Raw genomic sequence first — 25121 nt, 5'->3', positions numbered from 1 at the left:
ATAAGGTTGAAATTTGTGTTAAACTTGATAATAAGAACAGTTGACTGTGTCATTCATTGTTATTTAGATTGTGTGTTATATTATAGATATAGGTGATATTCGTATTTCTTGTAAATATTCTTTAATTTTAAGGAAAAACGGCATTATTTCTAAAAAAAAATAATTACCGACGAAATGTTATTCCTTTATTTGTATAGCAGGATAAATTTCCGCAATGGGAAATGATGAAACACACTATGTTTACACACGCACGTCCCGAGGGCAACTGATTACCGACGAACGCACTGGTGGCTTGGAAGTCACCTGAGTGGCGACAAGGTCACGCGTGCTTACGACTTCTAGTGTCTTGTTATTTAGATTTCTATGATTACACCATTATAATCCAAGACCAACAGAACAGATTTTAATGTTTGTTAATAATTTTGTTTGTGCCAAAAATGATATTTTTTTAAACCAAAAATGCGATGTGGATTACTTTTGTTTTAGAAAATTGGCCAAGAATGCCAGTCCTACCCCTACACATGCACAGAGGCTAAGAAACCCCAAAACAAGCCGCTGAACCGCTACAGAGATGTTAATCCCTACGATCACAGCCGTGTTATATTAAAGCGTAGTGAGAGAGACTATATCAATGCCAATCTTGTTAAAGTAAGTTGCAACCATGTATGTTTTGTTTTTATGCAAATCTATAAAAATATATAAAATTAATCAATGTTTATAGATGAACGTACACAAAAAAAAATAAATTTAACTGTACATTACTTATTTTTAGATGGAGCGCGCAAATCGTAAATATATTCTCACACAAGGGCCACTCGCATTCACTGTTGGACATTTCTGGTTGATGGTGTGGGAACAAAACAGCCGAGCAATTTTAATGCTCAATAAATTAATTGAGAAAAATGAGATCAAATGCCATTGGTATTGGCCCCAAGACATCGGTTCCGAAATGGTACTGAGCGAGGTTGAGCTAATAGTTCATCTTCTTAGTGAAGAAGATTGCAATTATTACACAACAAGGAAATTCAAGTAAGTTTATTGCGTATTTAATTAATCCTCTTTAATGTACCAGTTCTAAGTACGCTAATACGATTTGCCAATTTTTTTAACATATATAATAAAATAATATTATAGCAGCAATTGTTGTAGTTCTTTATAACTGCAGTGGCATCCCTACAAAATTATTTCCAGTGTGTGTGACTGTGATTGCTCGTGATTGTATAACTGCTAATTTCGTGTATCCTTATTCAATCCAATTGCACAGCGAATATTACATGCATAGGTACGTCGAGTGTTATACGTTTGTCGCTAGACTATTTTCCGTTAGGAAATTCTCCTGAAAATTATTGGAAATAGCATTATTATTACTCAATTTATCTCTTCGTCGAATCTACTGAAGCTTCTAGAAAATAACAAGTATAATATTTTTATTGCTTGTTGCAATTTTCGAAGAATATATCTATAAATAGAACTCAGGCAGCTTATCGCCTACCTGGTGCAGAGAAAATCGATCAATGTGAACAGATTTTATATCAAGTACATATATCTGAACTGTTTCGAATACTGTATTTTTGTTTGGTACTCAATGTCTGAAATAATGATAATGAACGCCTATATGAAAATTAAATATGATTGCTGTATTCTGAGCATGCGTGCCCAGTGCCAATAGAATAAATTGATTTGGCCATAAGCAATTATCGCGCTGGTCACATTGCGCGAATTATTAATTTGAATTAAAAAATTTGTTATGCTCAAGTGCGAAGCTTTCAATGCGAATGTAAATTTTATTTTTAATTACGGCTCTGCTTCCGGGTATATGAAAATTGAAAATGCCCACCATTAATTGATGATTTAATTGAAAAGTTATAACCGGAACGAACCTTAATTAAAACCTTCATCTTTTAGACTTTAGACTATAATCCGTCTCACTATGATCTCAGGCTTTATTTTTTAATGAAGTCATTTTTAATTTTTATTACAATAAAAAAAGTACTGTATTTTATACAAAGAAGAATCGTGTATTGTTTCGACTTTTGGCGCTCTTTTTTTTTCCCGAGATAAACGTTTGGTTTTGTCACGATAAAAGTGGTTTATCGCAGATAAAACCAAAACTAAAAGTAATTACACAAAATGCTCTGACAAATATCTTGCAAATGTTTTAATATAATTGTTTATGAAAAAAAAATCATAATAAGTATTACCATGTCAAGTAGAAAACGTAAAAGTGTGAAAATTAGAGCTAACTTGGTGATTTTTTTTTATCGAGTCAATTTTAATATTTTATGTTTTTGATTGAACAGAATCGTTGAACATATCATCTAGTTTGATATATATTTTATTTTTTATATTTGGTCTTGAATATTACACGTATCATCTAATAGAAGATTGGTAATTTTGCTTTATACGCACCCTTAAACCTTATAGTGAGGATTGTTAATTAATATAAAGATACATAATATTGCAATGTTTGAAATTGATACTGTAATGCAAATGAATGATTTATACATTGAAAAGTCCAAATTTAAAAGCATGAATCCCAATATTCTAAATTCAATAATCTGTAACTGCACGTTTTAACAGTAATTTTTAATTGATCTGACCGTGACTAATCTCGGTAGTCTCCCGCCTTGTTTAATTGAATTGTTTTAAGAATTGCAACAGCAAATAGAATAGAAGTGCATAGTCCTTATGGGGGTAAATTTTATTATAAATAAATCCTATGTTATCCTGTATATAGGATAGGATGCAACTAGCATCCCACGCACAACCCAGTTTGCAAGGGAGGTAGATAAGTAGTACCTATTTCTAGAACTTTGTAAAACATAAATCATTTTCCAGTTAAGAATTTTATTAGAGAAACGCTGAGAAGAAAAATCTGTATCAGCGTTCTACTATGGTTCTAAGACTTAGTTTGTAAAATGTATTTATTCCTAATTATAACGCAAAACTGCAAAAAATATATGCACATGTGTCACTAATGCGAAAATACTTACTATGATGATCTATTATGATGCAACTAAGTGTGGAATCAACAAAAATAAACTGAAAACAATATTTTCCAACAATTATTATATCCAATAATTATGTGTAATGAGTGTAATTACATACTAGATAATATAAAATTTTCTACACTTAGGTAGACATACGAAATTTAATAAAGATAAAAACCACTTGTAAATAATTCTTAACTATACATCTACTCATCTACGTAAATATGAAACGTTTGTACTTGTAGATTCACGAGAATTGAATAACAAGTTCTTCAATTTTCATTTGAATAGGTACATACATATATTTTCAATCGTAGAAAATTCTTTCCAACTACAAATGATATTTCAAGAAATATTTTTCCTTTTTACTGCACAATACGAGCCATACGTTGGATGCGAATTGAAATTGCTTTGCGAAATATTTTCTCAATCGTAACATAATATTCTGATACGGTCGTCTTAGACGTATTGTTAGGGACTTCAAAGAATAAGTGGAAGATGCATATTGGTTTTATACTTTGAATTATTATTTATTTAAGAGTTGAGTTCAAATGTTTTATTAGGTAAACAGTTTATTGTAATAGTATTATAATCTTATTTTTATTTAAATGAATTATGAATTATTGTAATGTTTAAATGTACAGCAATAGGTACAGCAATTTAAATGAGTAGATCTCTACGATCTACTTATTAGTTATTAAGTTAGAATATCAAAGATTAAAGAACCCCTATAAAATACCAGGGAATGAAAAGAAAATATAAGGTCGTAATTTTCTTATTGAATAGATAGTATAATCACAGAGGGCAATAAGTCTTCATTTAAGTAATTTTATTAGACCCTTCAAAGGAAATAATATTTCATTTACAATCTAATAAAGTGAATTTGTAAAAGTAGTGAACATTTGTAAGGTAATTACTTTCAGTATGTGCTGTTACCTGAGAACAAGCATTCAATGAATCTCGTTACTAACTGGTAATTTTCCTCAATTATCGCTTTGTAATGAGGAAAAAATGTCTTTTTTAAATAGGAATGGAACGAATATATTCAATGAGTTTCTCCATAGGAAATATTGTTTATGCGCAAGAAAAATGAATATTTGCTTGAAAAGTTATTAAAATAGGGCAAGTATTGAATTACTCCTTATACTGGTGAAACATAAAACCAGAGTGCGACCGACATGCATTCGCGCAACGTGCCTGCATATATAATTTTGTTTTAGAATCTACGATATGGTGAGTCGCGAGGCTCGAGAGGTGTTGCAGTTCCATTACACGACTTGGCCAGATTTTGGGGTTCCAAGCTCGCCGAATGCGTTTCTAGCGTTCCTCAAGAAGGTTCGCTCGTCGGGCGCGCTGGAGGCGGACGTGGGGCCAGCCATTGTGCACTGCAGCGCCGGCATCGGCCGCTCGGGGACCTTCTGCCTGGTGGACTCCTGCCTTGTCATTGTAAGTTGTATTCTCTCGCCTACGGCACTCCCCACTCATTTGGATTATAATCTTATGGTATATTACGGCCTAGCTCGCTAAAGAGACTATCGGACACTAAAAATATTTCAATTTGACCTAGTAGTTTCTGAGATTACAGCCTTCAGCTAAATAACAAGCCTAGTAAAACATTTCTTGCAATATGATGAAGACACCTTGATAAGGTTTATCGATTTTATTGTGTTTGGTTTTAGATCGAGAAAGAAGGTCTCGACAGTGTCAACATTCAGAAAATCCTATTGGAAATGCGTAAAGATAGAATGGGGCTGATCCAAACACCGGACCAACTTCGTTTTTCATATCAAGCCATTATAGAAGGTGCCAAAAGATTCAGTCCCGATTATGTGAGTATATGCACTAGCTAATTATTTTAAGTGAATTGCAAATTGAAGTATACGCATGAATGGGATTCTTTAGAGCGTGTAATAGAAGCGTTTGGATATGTTATTAGAGAGTCGCGATATATGTACTTAAAAGGTGCAAAGTCAGCAAATAGCATAAAATATTATATACCAACAAGACAGAATAACAAGAGTTAATATACTTAGGTAAGAGGTGAACTATTTAATGTTAGTATATCATACAATTTAGGTCTTTTGTTTATTAGAAAAAATGACTACATATAAATATGTGTGAAGGCGGCAATAATAAATTTTAATTACAATTATACTCGCCACGAGGCAAGGTTGATGCGATTAATGATAGCAACTAAAGCCCGCACCCCTTTACCTTCATGTGGTTATAATCTAACTAATTAAGGTTGCATATTTGCACATTTGCAATTATAATGTGCAGCTTGTCATCATTTTTTTATAAAAACAAATAGTGTCGCTACGATCCTAGTTGACATCATAAATGATGATATATAAAATTAAGATTGACAACAACGATCGAATGAGAAAGTTTACTTTCGAACACCGAGGGAGTGTAGCTGATAAAGAACTGTGTATTTATTAAGTTCAACACAGTCCACTATACGTAACTTAATTGTGAATTCACCTAGACAACATTGATGTTTTGTAAATAACCATCACACACGCCTTTAAATGTCGTCAAAAAATGTACAAAGCCCCTTATACAAAACATTCCTTGAAACATTTATACCTCATTTCGGGCAGCATTTCAACATTGTATGATTGTGTTGTTCATTAAAAACTTTGCGTAATCACGTGGCACGGGCTCCTTACAACAAAACTCTGAGTAATCACGTGGAACGGGCTCCTGACAACAAAACTCTGAGTTATCACGTGGCACGGAATCCTGACAATAAAACTTTGCGTAATCACGTGGCACGAGTTCCTGAAAATTTTTGAGCGTGACTGTGAGTTTAATTGTTTGTACAATGATTGGTACAGAAAGAGGAGCCGAAAATGGAAGAGAGTATATACTCGAGCGTTGCTGAAGAGGGCGAGGAGGAAGCCCCGCCGCCTCCACCGCCGCGCGCCGAGAGCCTCACGCGGGCGCCCGCAAGACCTCTCCCCGCTATACCGACCAGCACCTCACTTGGTAATATCGCAATCTGTTACTTTACTCATCACATGTTCATAGAAACACGTATGCACGAACAGTGCACACGCACCACTTAAACTACTATTGCACATAGACTCGCACACGCACGACTTATACTACTATTGCACGAACACTCACACACGCACGAACGTATGCACGCAAGTCTACTTAAACTACTGTTGCACATATACACACATGCATACACATACATGGACGGACACATACACATGCACCCACGCACACACATGCAAGCACGCAAACGCACACAAGCACGCACACATACACACACATGCAAGCACACATACACACATGCAAGCACCCATACACACATGCATGCACACATACACATATGCATGCAAACGCAACAAGCACGCACGCGCGCGCACACACACACACACGCATATGCACGCACACATACGCATGGACGAACACATGCGCGCACACGCACACACACCCATGCACGCACACGCACTACTTTTAAAGTACTATTACAGACACACACACATACATATATGCACACAAGATCGCACGCGCGCTCAAACTTGATTATTTAATCTACTATTGCACGTAGATATGTACACAAATATTAAAGGTAAAGATTAGTGATGCAACGAATACGAATACGAATATTCGTATTCGCCGAATAGTAGACATTTACCGAATATTCGTATTCGGCGAATATACGAATATTTAAAAACGAATATTTTTGTACGCAACTCTATTTACTACAGATTTAAAAATCGCGCGTAAAAATATGACGTGTGCTGAGAGACTGCTGATCCACTGGCCTTTTGGCGAGAAGATGTCCATTTTCCAAGTCAAAAAAAATCGCCCAAAAATATTTTTCACTGAAGCCATGTACAGTTGCTTCGGAAAGACTTTTTTCAACGGCTGGAAACATCCAGACTGAAAAAAAAAACGCCTGAAACCAGAAAATCTACGAATTTTATGTTTTTTAAATAAAAATTTGCCTATTGTAAATTTTAATAATTAGAAGAGTAAACCATTCATTAAATAAATAAGTCTTTTATACCAAGGCGAGATATTCGTATTCGTATTCTTATTCGCCGAATAGTAGGTTTGATATTCGTATTCGTATTCGTAAAAGTAGTATTCGTTGCATCACTAGTAAAGATAAATACAAGCTAAGAGTTTTATATTATATGTATTATGTAAGTAAAACTAAATACAAATAAAATCCAAAATAAAAATGATTGTATACTTAATCAAACTAAAATTCCAACTTCATGGAAAATAAATAGTATTACTCTGTAGTTAATGCTTTATAATTTTATATTTCTATCATGTCAATAACATATTAACTTAAAATATTTAATAATTTGCTGCTTTCTCTATATGTACCTATATAATAAAATCTTATACACTATATTAATCTGATATCTTACGTATAACAAAACGGATAACACCTCTCAAGCTAATATTCATAACTCCACTTATATTATACTACAAATATATTATACTAACTCATAAACATTACATTTCATTCACCTCATAGATTTTCTAGTTCGTATCTATAAGTTCTATGTATATATGCATTATATTTTAGCAGAGTAGGTATTATTAAAAGTATTTAAATGATCCTTTTAATTTTGCGTACATGTATGATTGATCCTCTTTCTTAGAACCATAAAATAAATTTATTTGATTGATATTTTAATCCACTTTTTTTGTTCATTTAAGTTTTATCAAATAAAGTAATGCATAAGTAATAATATGTGTAAATTATAATATTTATGCCTAAAACATTAAAATCAACATTTCATTTACATCCATGTCTAGTTTTGTTTGTTTTTGTATATTTTGTATAGGCCACAGTCTAGTGTGGGCACCTGGGTCAAATAATGTATACTCAATTTACTGTCTTAACAACCTTATTGCCTTATGGCAAAAAAATCAAGCATTTGATGAGAGATTTTATGCTTGATTTTTTGAATAAATATTTTTTACTTTAACTTTACTTAGAATCACGCAAAAAAATTTGAGATGTAGGTTTTTTTTTCAAATGAACTAAGTCAATAAATATATTGCAAATGAGTTGGCTTAACAATTTCAGTCCCGAATGTGTGTTGTCTTTTGCAAATTGCGAACAACTACACTTGCAGGCTAACTCTGTAAATGGCCAATGGCAAAATACCGTGTAAAAAATATAATGTGTCTCATAACAGACTTCAAATAAAAATCAGCAAATAAAATAAAACTATAACTAAAAAAGAGGATCAAATTCTGTTATTGTATTTCAAACATTAAAAGGGTTTATTTAAATATGTGTAATTATTGTATTAACATAAATGCAGTTCATTCATATTTTATCTGTAGATCAATTAGTATAGACACAAAAATTTAAAGATTAAGTCTAAAAAATTCATTATTTATTTTTAATAGTGCATATGTATAAAAAGATATATAGTGCATATGTAGATACATTCTTTTTTAGCAGATTAAATAATATTATCCCTTATTAAAATCGTATCGTAATCGTAAAATATTATGTCTAAAATCTGAATTTGGTTGTTAAGCATGTTGTATATATGCTACAGTCAAAACCCTGAACCAGTCAATATCCTTATTGACGGTTATTAAGGTTATTGACTAAGGGCGTCGGTTAATATCCTTATTGACAGATTTTATCTGACAAAATCAGTTAATAAGGTTATTGACCGTTACCCTTAGTCAATAACCTTATTGACTGATTTAAAGAGCAGACATTCAGTCAATATAGATTTTAACCAACGTACTGAATAGATTTTAACACTTAAATCTTTCTGTAATGGGCAAGTAAAACAATAGCGAGTTTTACTTGCCCAATACAGAAAGGTTTAAGTGTCAAATTCGACCCAGTAGGTTAGGTTAGGTTTGAACTGCGATCCTCACGCACGAGCCGAGCGAGCGAAGCGAGCGTGCCGCGGCAGCGGCCGGCGAGTGCCAGAACCGACTCGCTATTGTTTTACTTGCCCATTACAGAAAGATTTAAGTGTTAAAATCTATTCAGTACGTTGGTTAAAAGTTAAAACCTATATTGACTGAATGTCTGATCTTTAAATCAGTTAATAAGGTTATTGACTAAGGGCGTCGGTCAATATCCTTATTGACTGATTTTATCTTAATAACCGCCAATAAGGATATTGTCTGGTTCAGGGTTTTGACTGTAACATATATAAATGAACTTGGTTCGGGAAGTACCCCTCGCACACAACATCGGCGTGGAATAAGTATCATAATACTGCTATCGTTCTATAAGTATCCACTGAAGTTGGCAATACAGTTGCAGAGGTATAAGGCGTCTGTAAATGTTCGTGGGCGGTGTAAGTCGCTTTCTATGCGACCCACCTGCTCCTTTGTCAACTCATGCAAGAACTTTATGTAGTCAATTAATGGTCTCGTCAGTTAACATCTCCTTTATTAATTGGTGGTAATCATAAAAGTAAAAATAGTTTGATATACACAATTAAAACTATGTTTTACTCATACTAAATTGTTTCCACGCTTATCAGTGTGTATTTTGATGTCAAAATTCCACCGTGTACGTATAAATATAATTAATATCTGTCATTAATAGACATTGGTTGCTGCAATCGAGGAGTATCTCCCGATTACGGTTTGTTGGACCATGGGGATCGTCATCACCATTTACAGTCTGTAAGTGTCCCTTCGGACATGGCCTCTCGTGTGGCTCCAATGAGCACGGTCTTTGGCTCGCTGTCAACATTGTGACCCGCAACCCTGCGCATGTCGGCTCTCCACCGAGTACCAGGGCGTCCTACGCTACGTGTACCTACATACACTTATAAATTCAATTCAACATCATAATCTCAATGGATTTTTGATAATTTGAACAAAAAAATCGTAATTTTTAATTCAAATTATATGATATATATCTTTTAAATAAATATAGTATATTTTTTTTATTTTTCACACTACTTCACATCTTATGTTCGGCATAAGATTAACTAGATACTTATTATAGAACTAGGATCCCTACCCGACACACTACATACATATTTATTTATCTTATGCTTATTTTTATATCTATATATTTATTATTCTTGTTATTGTTCTCAACAGTGAATATGTATTTTTTATTTATTACTACATAATATAATATATATATTTATAACCTTAACTTCATCGTCCAACTACGAGAGCTTGCTACGTGGATGAAGGCTACAAACGACCAGGTAGTATTAAAACCTTACAGAAAGGAAGAACAGCGCTCAAAGTATCCTACAATTAATCTTCCGGAGTAGACAAGCACCGGCCTGTCACCATCTCATGTAGAGTCAACGAACAGGAAATACTTTAATATTTACCTTTTATATCAGTCGTTGCATTCTACGAATAAATAACATAATATACAACGCATTGGGCAATGTCCGTCAGTCAACATGCAGTCACCATGTTGCTGTAAAATACTTTATTTCGATATCTGTACGTCTTCTTATAGGTATATTGCGTAATATCACTGCATTTTTCTTTGTCTCCATTTGTATGCATAATGCATATATTTTTAAAACTACTCAATTGATTTTGATGCGGGATTTTAATAGAGAGAGTGGTTCAAGTAGTCTAAGATCCGAATTAGGATCGACCTTCACTCTGATAGATGAGACGTATTTTTTATCAAATATAATTTATGATCAAATATACCTATGATAACCTATGAATCAAAAAGTGCTCATGGCAATTTCTTTAATACGTACTTGAGCATGATTGTTACAGGCAAGTCTGTGTGATTGATTTTGTGTTAAAATTGTCTAACCTTTGATATCCATTTCGATAAGTCAGCAGACCGGTGGAGTCACCTATTTTGACTTCCCTGCAGTTCACGTCCTAACCATAACCATACATAAAAATGATTAGTCAAGTCTATATGTTAAAAACTATCAATAACTATCTATCATTGGTTCGCAATGAAAGTGATGAAGGAAAATCCATAAAAGTTAGTTAAATAAAAAATATCCATGATCACTTTTGGATAGGCAAGTGATCATGGAGATATTTGTTTATAATATATATTTCATAAAAAATACGTCTCATCTGGATAACAGATGGATGAAGGTTGGCTTAATTTCAGATCTCGTACTAAGAGTGTGTTTTTAATCTATAATTTAATAATGAAACGCTAAATTTGTTAATTGCTGCTAAGCTCAAATCTCGAGAAAAGCTGAACCGATTTGGTTCGTTTGTTCGTGCGTTATACATGTACCACGGGCGAAGCCGGGGCGGACCGCTAGTATATATGTAATAAATTAAGTTTTAGACAGTGACTGCGGAAATCTAGTTACTTATTAAGACGTGACGTTTCTTATTATTTATTCGTAGTCTGCTTTAAAAGCTGAAATTAAAATCTCATTCCCTCTATCTAAAATTGTTATTAACTATTATAAAGAGGAAATATTTTGAAGTAAATATTGTTATTAATATTTTAATAAAGGAACTTAAAAGCTCACTTGACCGATTGTGCAAAAAGCTTTCATAAGTATATTTTTGAAGTGAAAACTTCTTTAGCGGCGTTGGGTATAAAATCTTAAACTCGCGTCAGGACACGTGGCCTGATCGAAAAAGCGTAAGACGGATGGATATCAAACATGCTCAACGTTAATAATCAAGTTTTCACTTCTGCCGGCACTCCCGGAGTGCAACCCGTCTTTTGTTTAAATAAAAATCGAAATACATTCTCAGTCGTAAACAATTAACTCTGAATAATTTTAATATGTATTTGAACATTTCAAATAGTTTGAAAGAAATAGCTTATAGCCCCCGATCAGTTATTATTAAATTCAATAAAAACAAATCTACAATGTTGGAACAAAATACAGGAAACTTGAAGTACAACTTGGCTGAGAGCTCGAGCTCCGAGGAGGGCCCGCCCACTCCGCCCGCGCGCGACTGCCCCACGCCGGTCTCCTCCGCTGACGACGAGGACGACGACCGAGACGCACCCAGCGTTCATGAAACGTGAGTATACTCCTACACACATTTTGTAGTTCAATAAACACACATCAAACAACAATAATTGTTTCTAGTTACAATTATAAAATTCAATAACATTTATTTGGAACCTAACTTCTAAGTTTTTCTCTAGAATTCTAGAGAAAAAAGAAAAAAGAATTGACACTTACAAATTTAACATTATCACACTCAAATTTGTCCGAACCAAAACTCTAACTACGCTTGTATTCGACTAATAAGAGATAGATTTTGCACATTGCTGCAAGGTCATTTTGATGTTATTATAAGTTAATTAATAAAATTTATAGACGATCTCATAATAAGCGATTTTAGTCTTTATTGTTTATAGTACGTTAATGAGAACGCTCGATATTTTACGTACTACGCTTCAGTGTTTTCGTAGTTAAAATGCAGTTCCGAGGAATTTATAAATAATACTGAATAATATTTATTCATGAGTTTATATACTTAGATGAATAAGGTTTAAAATAAGATTTTATTTGATTCTCGTCTCCTTAAAACATTTGTCTGGTTGACCCGATTTTGATGATACTTTTTATGTTTGAAAACTGGTGCTACCCGCCTGGACCTATATAAAATTAATCTATGTTGTTCGTTAAAAATAATCTATACTAATATTATAAAGCTGAAGAGTTTGTTTGTTTGAACGCGCTAATCTCAAGAACTACTGATCCGATTTAAAAAATTCTTTCGGTTTTAGATAGCCCGTTTATCGAGGAAGGCTATAAGGCTATATATCATTACGCTGAGACCAACAGAAGTGGAGCAATGCTTGTGAAACCGCGGAGCACAGCTAGTTTACCCTATAATTGCATGTATATGTGTGTTCTGTTGTTAAATAAATTGTTATTTATGATATATGTGTGTGTGATTTAAAAGAGCAACTATGGATTTTCTTGCCGGTTCTTCTCCATAGATACTGCTTTCCGAATCGGTGGTAAACACAGAACATATAAAAGAGGTTTTCTAAGCATTGTAGGCGGGGCAGACGCGCCAAGGATATGAGCACTGCTCACATTATCATCATGCGTATGATTCGTTCCATTTTAAATCGCGTGATCGCGCGGCGCTATGATTGGCTAGATTTGAAATTGCAAATATGTGCGTAAGCGGACTTGCGCGGACTTGGCCACACCCACAGGCGACACCGGTTCTTATAGGAACGGCGAATTGTTGCCATTCTAACCTCTTTTATATGTTCTGTGGTGGTAAATGTAAAAAATATGTATTGACGTTTCAAAAGTGCTTCTCGAAGAAGTCTAATTGAATAAATAAATTTTTAGAGTTTGAGTTTGAGTTTGTGTGTTCCAGCGGCACGAGCGCGGAGACGCTGCGGCGGCGGCGCACGCGCGAGCTGGCGGAGCGCGTGTCCGGCATGAAGAAGCGCGCGCGCGACGCCGAGCGGTGGCACGCGCTCAAGAGGTCACTATACAAGCCCCTCACCATCACCTTCGGCTTCCTCCTCACCGGCATCATCGTCTACTCCTACGTCAAACACTAGCCGTGCGGGATGACGATTATTATTAAGTGCATTTTCCGGTGTTTCTTGCATATTGATGTTAATGATATGTGTCATAGTTTCTGTGTCGTGGAGGCCTCTCGCGCCTCAGTTTTGACTCGCGACAATTATTGATATATCATCGCTGGACTGAGGAATGTTGATCTAGTTAATTGTTTTTTAAATAAATGTCCGTTAATGCACCTTTCTATTCGTACCGTGTTGACGATGTTTGAGAATTTATACTGTTAGAATTTAATGTTTCATTAATTTGTATTAAATGAATATCAATATCAAATTTCCCACTTCGAACTTCTAACGAGTTCCCTATAGGTTATTTTCTAACGCTCACTAATTAAACTGCGAATTAAAGCCAGACTTATACACATTGAAAATCACGTTTATTATACAATTTTTGGTCTGTTGAAATCAAATGATTTAAATAATACAATTATTTATTTGTAAATAAATAACAGTTGTAAAATTTTCAAACTGATTGCAAAACGTCACAGATTCATTTTTGATGGACATCTTAAAAATCACAAAAATTTTCAATTAATCAAAAATCGTAATGAAACATAAAGAGTGACCGTCATGCTAATGAATTACAGCATGATGAAAACATGATTTTAGTGCCAAAATGGTCAAGCCTATAAACTCATCTGATTTTGTGCTCAATGTAGATACCACAAATTGCGAAACACTAAAAACAGAAGTAAAAATCTATCGCTCTTTGTTTTGGACTTCATTAGACCGAAATGTTATGATTTTGACCGGACTTTATTATTAAACTAGCTGCACTCCGCGGTTTCAACCGCACGATTGAATGAGTTTTTCCATTTAATCCTAATGTTCCTGTGGGAATATCGGTATAAAAAATAGCTTAAATTACTCCCTATAACAACAGATATCCGTCAGTGAGTCCCGTCAAATCGGTTCAGCCGTTCGTGAGATATTCCGGAACAAACAGACAGACAGACAAATTAAAAAAATCCTATTTTGGTATATGTATACCCATATACATTTAGTAAAAACTGGTTATTTCAATATTAAAAACAGACACTCCAATTTTTTGGAGATCAATTACACTAAGAGAAACAATTATTGGTATAGATTATATATTAATTTAAACTACATATAACAGTTCAAATATTTTTTTAAGAGCGAGGGAGATAGAGAAAATTATGTTTCTCTTTAGGTAGAGATGATGTACTTCTGAAATAACGTGAATTTTATTTTAGTTAATTACGTCAGATGTTCATCAAAAGTGATCAGTGACGTGCGTTTATCGATTGAATTTATCCAAAATCTATTAATATTTTTTATTTTTATATATCAATATATGATAATGATTATACATATTAATTAAATTATGATTTTTTTTTAATTTAGTTGTGCAGATATTATTTTTCTAATCGAATATTGATTCCGATTGTATGTAACTTGAATTTAATCGGAAATGCATTTACAAAGCTGGCTTAGTTGTGTCCTAAAGTCATTTGCCCAAAGCCTCTTTGACAGCTAAATTAACCATTATAAAACATTAAATCGCATAATAAAAAAAAAATCAATTATATCTTCTAAGTATGACTAAGCTAAACACTAAACTTTCCCATCAATTATATGACTGCTTAAAAAAAATTAAGACAAAGAAAAGTCATTTTACATCGATGTTTATATAAATTTAATATCGAATTAATATATATCATTGCTTTTAGGAATGTATTATTAACAAATATAACATCATTATAAAGACTTTAAATTACGATTGTAGTATTCAAAAAGTAATATAAAAATTTTCTGGCAACGAGGCAGCTATTTCCTACATCCATAGATTTTGATTTTGTTTTATAATACAATAATGCGCGTCACACACGGTGAAGATACTATAATATTTTATCTTAAGATACTGTAAAATTTTATATTACAGTATCTTAAGGTACCGGATACCAGCGTTCAGCGTTCTGACCATCATTTTTCTTTTTGTCATTGCGTACTAAGACCCCTGTAGAACCGCCATCCTGTTACAAATGACCCACAAAATTTCGGGTCATTTGTAACAGGATGGCTTATACATATATACATATACTTATACTTTATATACATGGGTCGTATTTTATGTTCAAATATTAAACTACTACATAATATATAACTATTGACCACGCATTATTTGGTTCCAAAGCTTAAGCCATAATCAAGTATGCTGCAAGGCGAATTTTAATGTTTATAATTGATATATTATGCCCCAAATTATAACATGTATGTAATCATGACTGACATGTTAACTCCGAATATATAACAGTAATCTTACCCATGATAAACTATGGACTCCGCTTATAATATTATTACAATTCCATACAATTTTTGAATAGTAGTTTACATGTTTAACAAACTAACCGTAGAAATTTATATAAATATTTTAATATAATCGTATTTAACATTATCATATTTAACAATACATCCAAGACGTACAGGTATTTACGTATAATTTTACGACCGAATTGTAAACAAGGTTATTTTAGAATACATTTTGTGATCGCAATTGACATTACTACATCAAAATTAGTATCGCAATTTCCCCTTACCAAGGGCGAAAAATCTTTGTATTCACAACAACTTCGACAACTTAAAAAGAAAAGCATACGACCCTATTCAGCGTAAGATGATTTTATATACATAATGATAGCAATTAGAATTGTGAATCATCGATTACAAAAGCTATCGGTGAAATGTTTCCAATTTTTCCGATACACTTGTAATTTGCGACTTGACTAATTGAGAGGATTATATTTTTTAATAATAATAATTATAGTCCACAATAGAGGTGATTTCATACAACCATGCAATAAAAGAAAGCACTATTTTTACCAGTTCCCTTTAGTTTACCCAAATATCTTCTAGAGATTAAGGTTAAGTATTATTCTGCAAAAAAGACATTTAGAAACTGTAGCTCGGCTTATTGTAATATGTTGAGAACATTCTCATCAGTAGATACTATTACCAAACGTTCACAATGCGCCGTTTGGGCTCCTATTTCTGCGTAGTTAAAATACAACGAACAAACAAACAATTATTTCTGAAGACGAATTTTCGGCATATTATTACAAAAAGCCAAGCTGTTGTAAACTGACGACGCTGTTTATAAATGGCGAAATTATACAATTTGGCTGCGACACGATATATCACGAAGAAATTAACTATTAAAGTAAAAACTGTATAACTTTTGATAGCAGTATCCCATCAAAATGTTTGCATAATAACCACACAGAATTCGATAGATGAAAATAATTCTAAAATAGTTTTAAATTTATAGCATGTAGCATTCACATTTATATTTTAGGTATACACTTTATGAAATAATTAATAGTTTTTTAACATATTAGAGTTTACTCACACGCTTGCATGTTTATATTTTTATTCATATATACGAGGAGATGTCACGAAATAGTTTTAGAATTCAGTAAAAACTTGACCTTTGAAGATGTTATTGAAGTAATTGGTACAAATTTTGATACATATTGCCTTACACTGACGCTACTAATCGATCCAAGCTGTCCAATTAGGGATAACTATAACTAATGTAGTTGCACCAGGTTTGGTGCACGTTGAACGCAACGAAGAATTTAAATTTGATATATAATTTTTAATTAAGGTTAACTTTAACATAATTCTCTAATTGAATGTGCTTTCAGTAATAGCAATGTGTGTATTAAGGGGTAATTATTATATATGTAATTGATAGTCTTTATAATAATTAATGTCTGTACGTTACAAATTGACGTTTAAAAGTCTTATAAAAACAATCGTAATTTTATTCCACATCGTATGGAACCATTACAGAATATAATTTTCATGCGCGTAGTTTAATGTATGTGATCGTAACATATTGTTAATTCTTCTGTAAATCTTAAAAATAACTTATTGCTATGATTGCTACATCCATTTGACTAAATGTCAGAAGCATTTATTTGTACTTGAATCATAACTGCATTTAATTCAACATGATTACCAACAATAAACCCGTTTAGCAATAAACGGCACCTGCTTGTGAAAAAAAAAAACAAATGTAGACATTATATATAAAATGTGAGTTTGGCTCACGATCGGTAACTCTTACTATGAAGTTTAAATGTATATATTCGCGCTAAACTAAGTATAGACGACATCGGTTTATAATATTCAAAACATTTTTTACGGTTTGTGGCTATATCGTGGATGATCATATTTTATGAAATAAAACTTATTTAGCATTAAATATTTAATTTTGTGAAATTTTTACCTACGCTTTGAACATTTTTTTAAATTTTAGGGTACAAAATATTATTAACGGGTTAACATAAAATAATGCATTGTTTTTATCGCTTGCATTTTACATCGATTTATCACTGCAAAAATAACGTTAAACTAATATTATTTAACCGACAATTATACAACTAATTGGTACATTAAATTAATATAATAATATTGTATAGTTAATAATAAGATGGGTGAATTTGAATAGCGGTTTATTAATTTCAGGTTAAAATCGGAGGAAAACCCTATTACTGAAAATGAAGACTGAGGAATTAGGTAATTTTTCTACAAAATTTGTTTTATTAAATAATAATATCACAGAATTGGCGACAAAATTTGCAATAAAATAAAGGGTTCAATTATAATTGGCCAAATCATAATATTGGGCATCCGTCCTCAATTCTTATAGTTGGTAAAACTTTTATAAAAATTACACTAAGGCATAATATTCTTTTCGTTTTATTTCCGGTTTATTCGGTTTTTCAATATTTAGTTTTATTTTAGTTCCAAATACGATTGATTGTCGGCGGGGTAGGAAATGTTTTGGAGTAGGTATACTGCTATTGAATCAAAAATACGATGGGTAAAATATAATCTATCGATATTAAAAGGGTGCATTGTGTTTCACAGTGAGCACATGTATTGGGAATCTATCATTCGTGTATAACGTTTCCTATATTTTCGTAATTTGTAGTAACTAGAGTGTAGGTGTAGGAGGGGAGTTTGTTTGCGCATTGACCAACGTTACGAAAACATTGAATACGCCAATGATAGGTAACATAAACCAAGCTTAAAAACACCCAAATGTACCTCGAAGTGAGCTTGGCCACTTTGAAGTTAACTCTACTAAAACTGATATATCCATCCTTTCTGAGTAACACATATTCTTAAATGAATGAGCTTTCAAAGTAATTTTTGACCCAACTTTCATTTCATTTATAGGTGCTAAGCTATTTATTTAGGTTAGTCAAAATAGCATAGTTTATAAACTAAATACATCTTTTTGGAGACCTGCTGTTGTTCGAAAACCACCGAAAGTAAATAATTGAGTAGGCGTTATCCATATTTTGGAATATATTTATGTCCTAAATTAATAACACTAATGATATTCGTGTGATACTACCGAATTAAAGTAGATAAACTTAAAAGAAAGAAATTACGAACATAAGGTTTTCAACAAAGATGTGTTTACTCATCGGTTACGCAAACTGTCAATTTTATTTATATTTAGACTAAGCACATCGTAGACAAGTTTCCTGTATGGTATAGTGTAAAACTTGGTTTGTTATTCACCTATTGGTGACTGTAACCTGTACTTATTTATGTATGCACTAAATCATAATGTAGGCTTGACTTGATGTACACTAACAGAATTATAATGCTAATAAAAAAATTCTTAGATGATTAAATAATGATTTAATAATGCCTATTGCTAAGGCATCCTAATGTGTAAATTTACTTTAGTATTTACTGATTCGTGTCTATGTATTCTTTATAGATATAGTAGTTGAAAAATATATACTGTAACATTTCCTGAAATGATATATATGCGTATATATATACGCCACGAAAGCGAAATGCCTACATTAGTGTTCCGTTTTTATATTTGTTGTTTCGAACATTTATGTGTAATAAAGGATGCTTATTCCGCAGTAGGCTATTTGACGTTAATTGTAGTACGTGTTGTAAAAAAAATTGATCTTGTTATATGTTTTAGAGAAATAGACATAATAATATATAATGAATAACCCCATTGATGATTGTTGATTGCAATATATGAATATAATCCAATATTTGATTTGGACAGTGATTGTCTATTTCTATGATAAAGAGTATCTTGAAAACTTCGACGATTGAAAAATATATGGTTCGATTACTAACATTGCTTTTGTAAAACAGCATATGTACTGGAAACCTTTAAACTTTATAAAGATTCAAAGTATGTAGATAAATTCCATAAGACAATTAATGGTATTCATAACTTAGTACCATAACTAACTATTAAGATTGAAATATATTTTTATATTCACATTACCTTCATAAATACCGCTGTTTAAAACTTGCATATCTTTTATAAATATTGGATTTTAAAAAGTTTAAATGTAGCCATATGAAAAGTCTATTCTGCGTTTTATTATAGAAGATGTAAATAAGTATAAGGAGATTGGTATTAAGTAGCAACATACAGCAACAAACATAATCTGACCTATATTTTTATTAACAGATAATTAGCAACTGTTGATGCATGTAATGTACTAGCGTTAGTTTTAGACATAGAACGTTACTTATGTTATATCATACAGGTAAAAATTGATTATTTTCATTTGCGTGGAACGTTCAATGACAACAAAATGTTCACTTTTTATCGCGCACTAATATTTTGATTAAATACACTGGTCGATGCTCTTTGAACTTAATCTTTTATTTCTATCTGTATATTGGGTTTTGTTTTACACCTAAGCTGCAAGTTACGAATGAATTCCTCTGCTCACTTGTAGTCATGTAATATCAATAAAAAAAACTTATTTAAATATAATAAAACTCTAAATGAAAATCAGTTTCTCTTCTTTACCTGTTGTCACGTCTACCAACATCTCAGTCCCTATTATTTTAAATACGAATAAATATGATGTATGTATCGAATGAAGCTCTCGACAATACACACGCTCTCAGGATTCTATTTAACACTATAGTACTTATAATAAACAAAAAGGTATACGTACATATTTTATCTTTAATTTTCCACATATTCCTAAAATACTATAAAGATAGAACTGCTTGTATAATCACTGTATATAAATTGCACAAAGCTCAATGACTAGTTGACACAAGAAATGGTAGATCCCTGTTTTCCTTACATACCTTACCATAAGGGGACATTGAAAAAATAAAAGAAATCTTATTTAATGGATTCTTTATTAGATTATTACATCAAAGAGAAACACACACATTAATTATATGTTTTCCAAATGCAATGGCACGTAAAATGGCTACATAAACCACACTACAGAATCTACAACATAGATTTTAAAATTCGTTGGTTATTCTCACTTCAGTAGTCTACTAGGGGGTACAAAATGGGTTCAGGACAATTTTTATTCATTACAAAAATATGAATAGGTACTCCACGATATTTCATAAAATGTGTGATTTGCAATTAACACTGATTAAAATGTTCTTTTTACTGTCATACAGCTCAATATTTAACATATTACAATTTAGATGCAAGTTAAGACTTCTAGGTATCGAACTTGAAAAATTAATTAATTTGATCCCACACATACCTAAGGTTTTCTAATGGGGGACTCGTGCAAAACATCATATTAGATCTTTTCTTTTGGTTAAAATATTATTATATTATGATGACACTACTTATGTCCTTTAATAATAACTTACTAATACATAATATACTGAAAATCCACAAAATCTTACCCCTCTTTTCTTTTAGGGAACACAAGTGTTACCAATTTGTAGTTTTTCTTTACAATCATTAACATTAGGTCAATGTTCCCAGGTAATATGAAGTCATCGTAAACCAGCTTCATTTAATTTATAAGGATAAGTAATTTACTTTTTGTAAAATAATTCAATTTCCCTGATCATCCGATATACATCGTGATCCAAAGATCAAAGGTATTCTATCATATAGTTACATTAATTTTTCCACAATATTAAATTTTCGTTTTTCTTACATCTGGCTTTTTACTGATTACTTGTAAACTCAAATAGTGGAGGACACAAATTTAATTATCATTCATTGAATAGATATTCAATATTATAACAATTTATAAAGCTAAGTTGCAATACATACATCTGTGTATTGCTTATGTCCTGGAATAAATTTGAACTTCGTATTACATCCGATAAATCTTCATTATAATTTACAACCATTTTTAATACTTTGAGCTAAAGACACACAAAATATATTTTTATGCTGATATAATATTTTATAAAATTTTCACATACTTATCGTAAACGACCACATAGTAATTACTATCGTTTTAACAATTCCTTTAATACGTTTATTTATTACAGTTTACATCAATAGATAAAATGTTAAAAAGGCTTTCACACGTAACAATAAAATGGTAACTACGTAATTCTGATCACTTTTCATCTCACTAGCTGTTAATTTACAAATAGAGTACTAATTATTATTACATATTTATAGATTTATTCCTCTACGTTTTGGAGTACAGATTACAAATTACATTAAAAGGGTATGAGTACTATATTAAATATAGGGTTTAAGTTTTCCCTGATTTTAAAAATATTTTTCTACATTACATACTTGGTTAAGAAAAATATTACAAACACGGCAATCTACTTACAACATACTTAAATGTCACTATAACATTAGGAAGTGTAACGGAAGTAGTTGGAATAAATCGTTTGATTCTCCATTAATGAGTGATCCTACTATTACTACACTTTATGTAAGAATGTATTTTACTCTACGGTAATATTGGGGATATTGTAACATTCATCAAAATAGACAAAATTAGTTATGTCTTTAATTACTCCTTAGCTGTTATATACTAGTCATATTAACAATTCCTACTCATTGAAAATGCTGGCTTACGGTATGCATTGTGAAATAATGATTCACTTTTCCACAGGCACACCTAGAATTCATGAAAAAATTTTAGAGCTTATATTTAATATAAGTTAGTTATCTTACAATCAAAAAGCTCATTTTGAGCAAATTTATTTTAACAGTGATGTCTCATAGAACGATATTTTTGAATAATATCGAGATATAAATATATTTCTTACAAAATAGGACATTTTAAAGTTTAACATTCATCATATTTTCATACATACAACTTTCGAAATGTTAATAAAACATAAATATATTCTTTTACTCTCAACAGCCAAAAATTTATAAAAAATACCCATCATTATTTACACAAATATTGCTTCAAAATTTTTAATGGTATAAGTATGAGTATACACATTGGATAAATAAAGTTATCACGTTTCAAAAACGGATTTACAATAGTTAAGACTCATCACAGAAATATCTAAATTATCATTTGAAGTATATTTACAAAGTAATCATTATGCAGTAATCATTATTGAATGTATAGATAAACATCGATAAATATATTAGTCTTCAAAAATTATATCTAAACCGACATTTACCGACAGGTACAGACCACACAGTCGAAAAAAATAAATTTCTAAGTAAGAAAATAGTTTCATTACCGCATTAGCACAATTTAGTTTCATCATTGCATACTTACCACATACACGGACGTATTCCTCATAAAGCTTATTATTAAAGGGTAACATGAACAAACTTTCGCAACTATTTACAAAATATTATACTTTCAAGTTTCAATCATAAATTTATTTTTTTAAGGTTTGGACAACATTTATAGATATAAAATTTGTTAAACATTCATTAATCGTAACAGTTTTGGTACAAGGAAGATCAACTACTTATTTACATTCAATGGAATACGAAATAGAAAGACTCCGTTAATTGCTTTCGTGATCACACAGTTAAATAACAACCAGATACTTAACACATACATATATATCACTCTCACAACACATAGCGTGGGCTAGATGTCCCACATAGTTAAAAATGACCATGGTTCCGCTCGCAACGAAGAATGTGCCTCCGTTATCGCGTCAAATACGTAGCCGGGTCGCCGGGAGCGAGCGGTTCGGTTCCGCACGAAACGTTTAGATCCACTCGGGTCTCGGCACGATGACGGACCGGGCTCACCTGGCGTTGGCGGCGGTCTCGGCTTCGGCGCTATCGTGGTACTCGTGGAAGCAGGGCACAATGCACAGGTTGGTGCGGCACTCGGGGCAGTGGTACTGCGTCTTGCGGCGCAGGATGCGGCCGCACTCGTCCACGGTGTTCCAGCAGAAGTTGCAGCTGAGCGGCGGGCCCGAGCGCACGGCGGGCGTGTGGCTCGCGCGCGGCGCCGCCCCCGCGCCCCCCGCCCCGCACACTGCACCCCCCGCTCCCCCCGCCGCGCACGCCAGCGGCTCGGCCGACGACGTGGTGGTGGACGTGGTGGCCGGCAGCGACGCGGACGGCTGCCGGTCCAGCACGGCCACCGTGCGGATCAGCAACGATCCCACCGTCTGCTCTGGCTTAGGGCGCCGACTCTGTAATTTAACACTTTACGTTAATAAATATACAGGATTGCTAATATTGTCTATTGTAGTCGATGATATCGCTCATAAGCTATTAAAAAAAATAAGATATTTATAGAGATAATTGGGCCTTTTCATCTACGAACGAAATGTCAATTCTCAAGTTGGGCAACTTATTAGACTTTAGAATTTAGATAACTGTACTTTAAAAACAGGTGTGTGTAGGTAATAAATGAATCTTACTAATTCTAGTAAATATATTTAGAAAATAGAATAAATATTCTAGAATCTAAATGTTGATTTTGCTATTGGGGTTTGTGTTTGCGCATTGCATAGACACCACATTTCACTAACGAGCGATTGCACATTATATTACGAGGAATGCGAGTTACGTACACTTGTGGATGGCGGTGTGGAGATTACCTCTTACTCACGAATTAAGTGAGTGTAGGTAGCCTAAAACTAGTAGGTAGTTTGTTTGTGTGCGTAATGGACATAAGCATGGGTCTCGCTTGTGGGGAGTTAAATAGCGTACTAAGTACTAATACAATTCAGGAACTATTTATCTGTTAAATGTGTGCCTAACAATCAAATGAAACCCCGGTTATAAACAAAAGAAAATTAAAATTGTCGTGTAAACCATTAATATAAAACTGGTCACGAAAAATATGATCTTAAAAAGTAAGGTCTATTATATTCATTAAAAAATGTAGAACCTTTGGAGCCGAATATTGCGGGTAGGACTCATGTTTCTGGAGCATCGGTGACGAAAGCGTCGCTTCGACAGCGGAGAGCATGGGCTCGGAGGTTTGCTTGCGGACCTCGCGCTCGTCGGGCTGCACGCGATTCTGCCTTTTGAAAAATTTCGATCGCCGCAGCCGAAGATCTAATTGTGAATTTAATGTGTCTGTGGAAAGTTCGCAGATACATATATTGTGTCAATTGGCTATTTATTAACCCACTTATACAAATTATTGTGGCTAAACTTGATCGATTTCTAGTTCCTATTAAAATTTTAATTGAAAATATAAATTCAAAGTACATATTAAGCGATAGATACTAATGAATCTTAATTCCAGTGATTTTCGTGTGAATAGTGAAAGGATAGAGAAGGTGTAGGGAAAATTAAAATAATATTTTATAAAATAACCACATGCTTTATTGCCTATTTTGGTATAATGTAGTGCTACGCACATATTTACAAGATGACATGACATTTTTGCCCAATACGTATCGAC

The 25121-nt window shown here is 32.7% G+C and overlaps 1 protein-coding gene across 2 annotated transcripts in view; it reads left to right on the top strand.

Moving 5' to 3' along the window:
• Window positions 1-20320, top strand: part of LOC149911121 (tyrosine-protein phosphatase non-receptor type 61F-like) — a 29129-nt gene extending 8809 nt beyond the window's left edge. Inside the window, exons 2-9 of one of the 2 annotated variants that reach the window (XM_090103039.1) lie at window positions 487-648; window positions 773-1029; window positions 4211-4436; window positions 4670-4819; window positions 5831-5981; window positions 11822-11960; window positions 13287-13397; window positions 17992-20320. In XM_090103039.1, the coding sequence (XP_089959165.1) occupies window positions 487-648; window positions 773-1029; window positions 4211-4436; window positions 4670-4819; window positions 5831-5981; window positions 11822-11960; window positions 13287-13397; window positions 17992-18034 (1239 nt within the window). In that variant the 3' untranslated portion in view covers window positions 18035-20320. Of the gene's footprint in view, window positions 1-486; window positions 649-772; window positions 1030-4210; window positions 4437-4669; window positions 4820-5830; window positions 5982-11821; window positions 11961-13286; window positions 15426-17991 lie in introns of those variants that run through there. The other variant, XM_090103030.1, reaches the window with a different exon arrangement.
• Window positions 20321-25121: the final 4801 nt, after the last annotated feature.

This window comes from Colias eurytheme, chromosome 1 (genome assembly GCF_061535395.1).
Source record: "Colias eurytheme isolate Ceu_HAF_F1 chromosome 1, ilColEury1 Martin Lab GWU primary, whole genome shotgun sequence".
NCBI classification, from domain to species: domain Eukaryota; kingdom Metazoa; phylum Arthropoda; class Insecta; order Lepidoptera; family Pieridae; genus Colias; species Colias eurytheme.
This window is presented reverse-complemented; position numbering and strand designations above follow the sequence as displayed.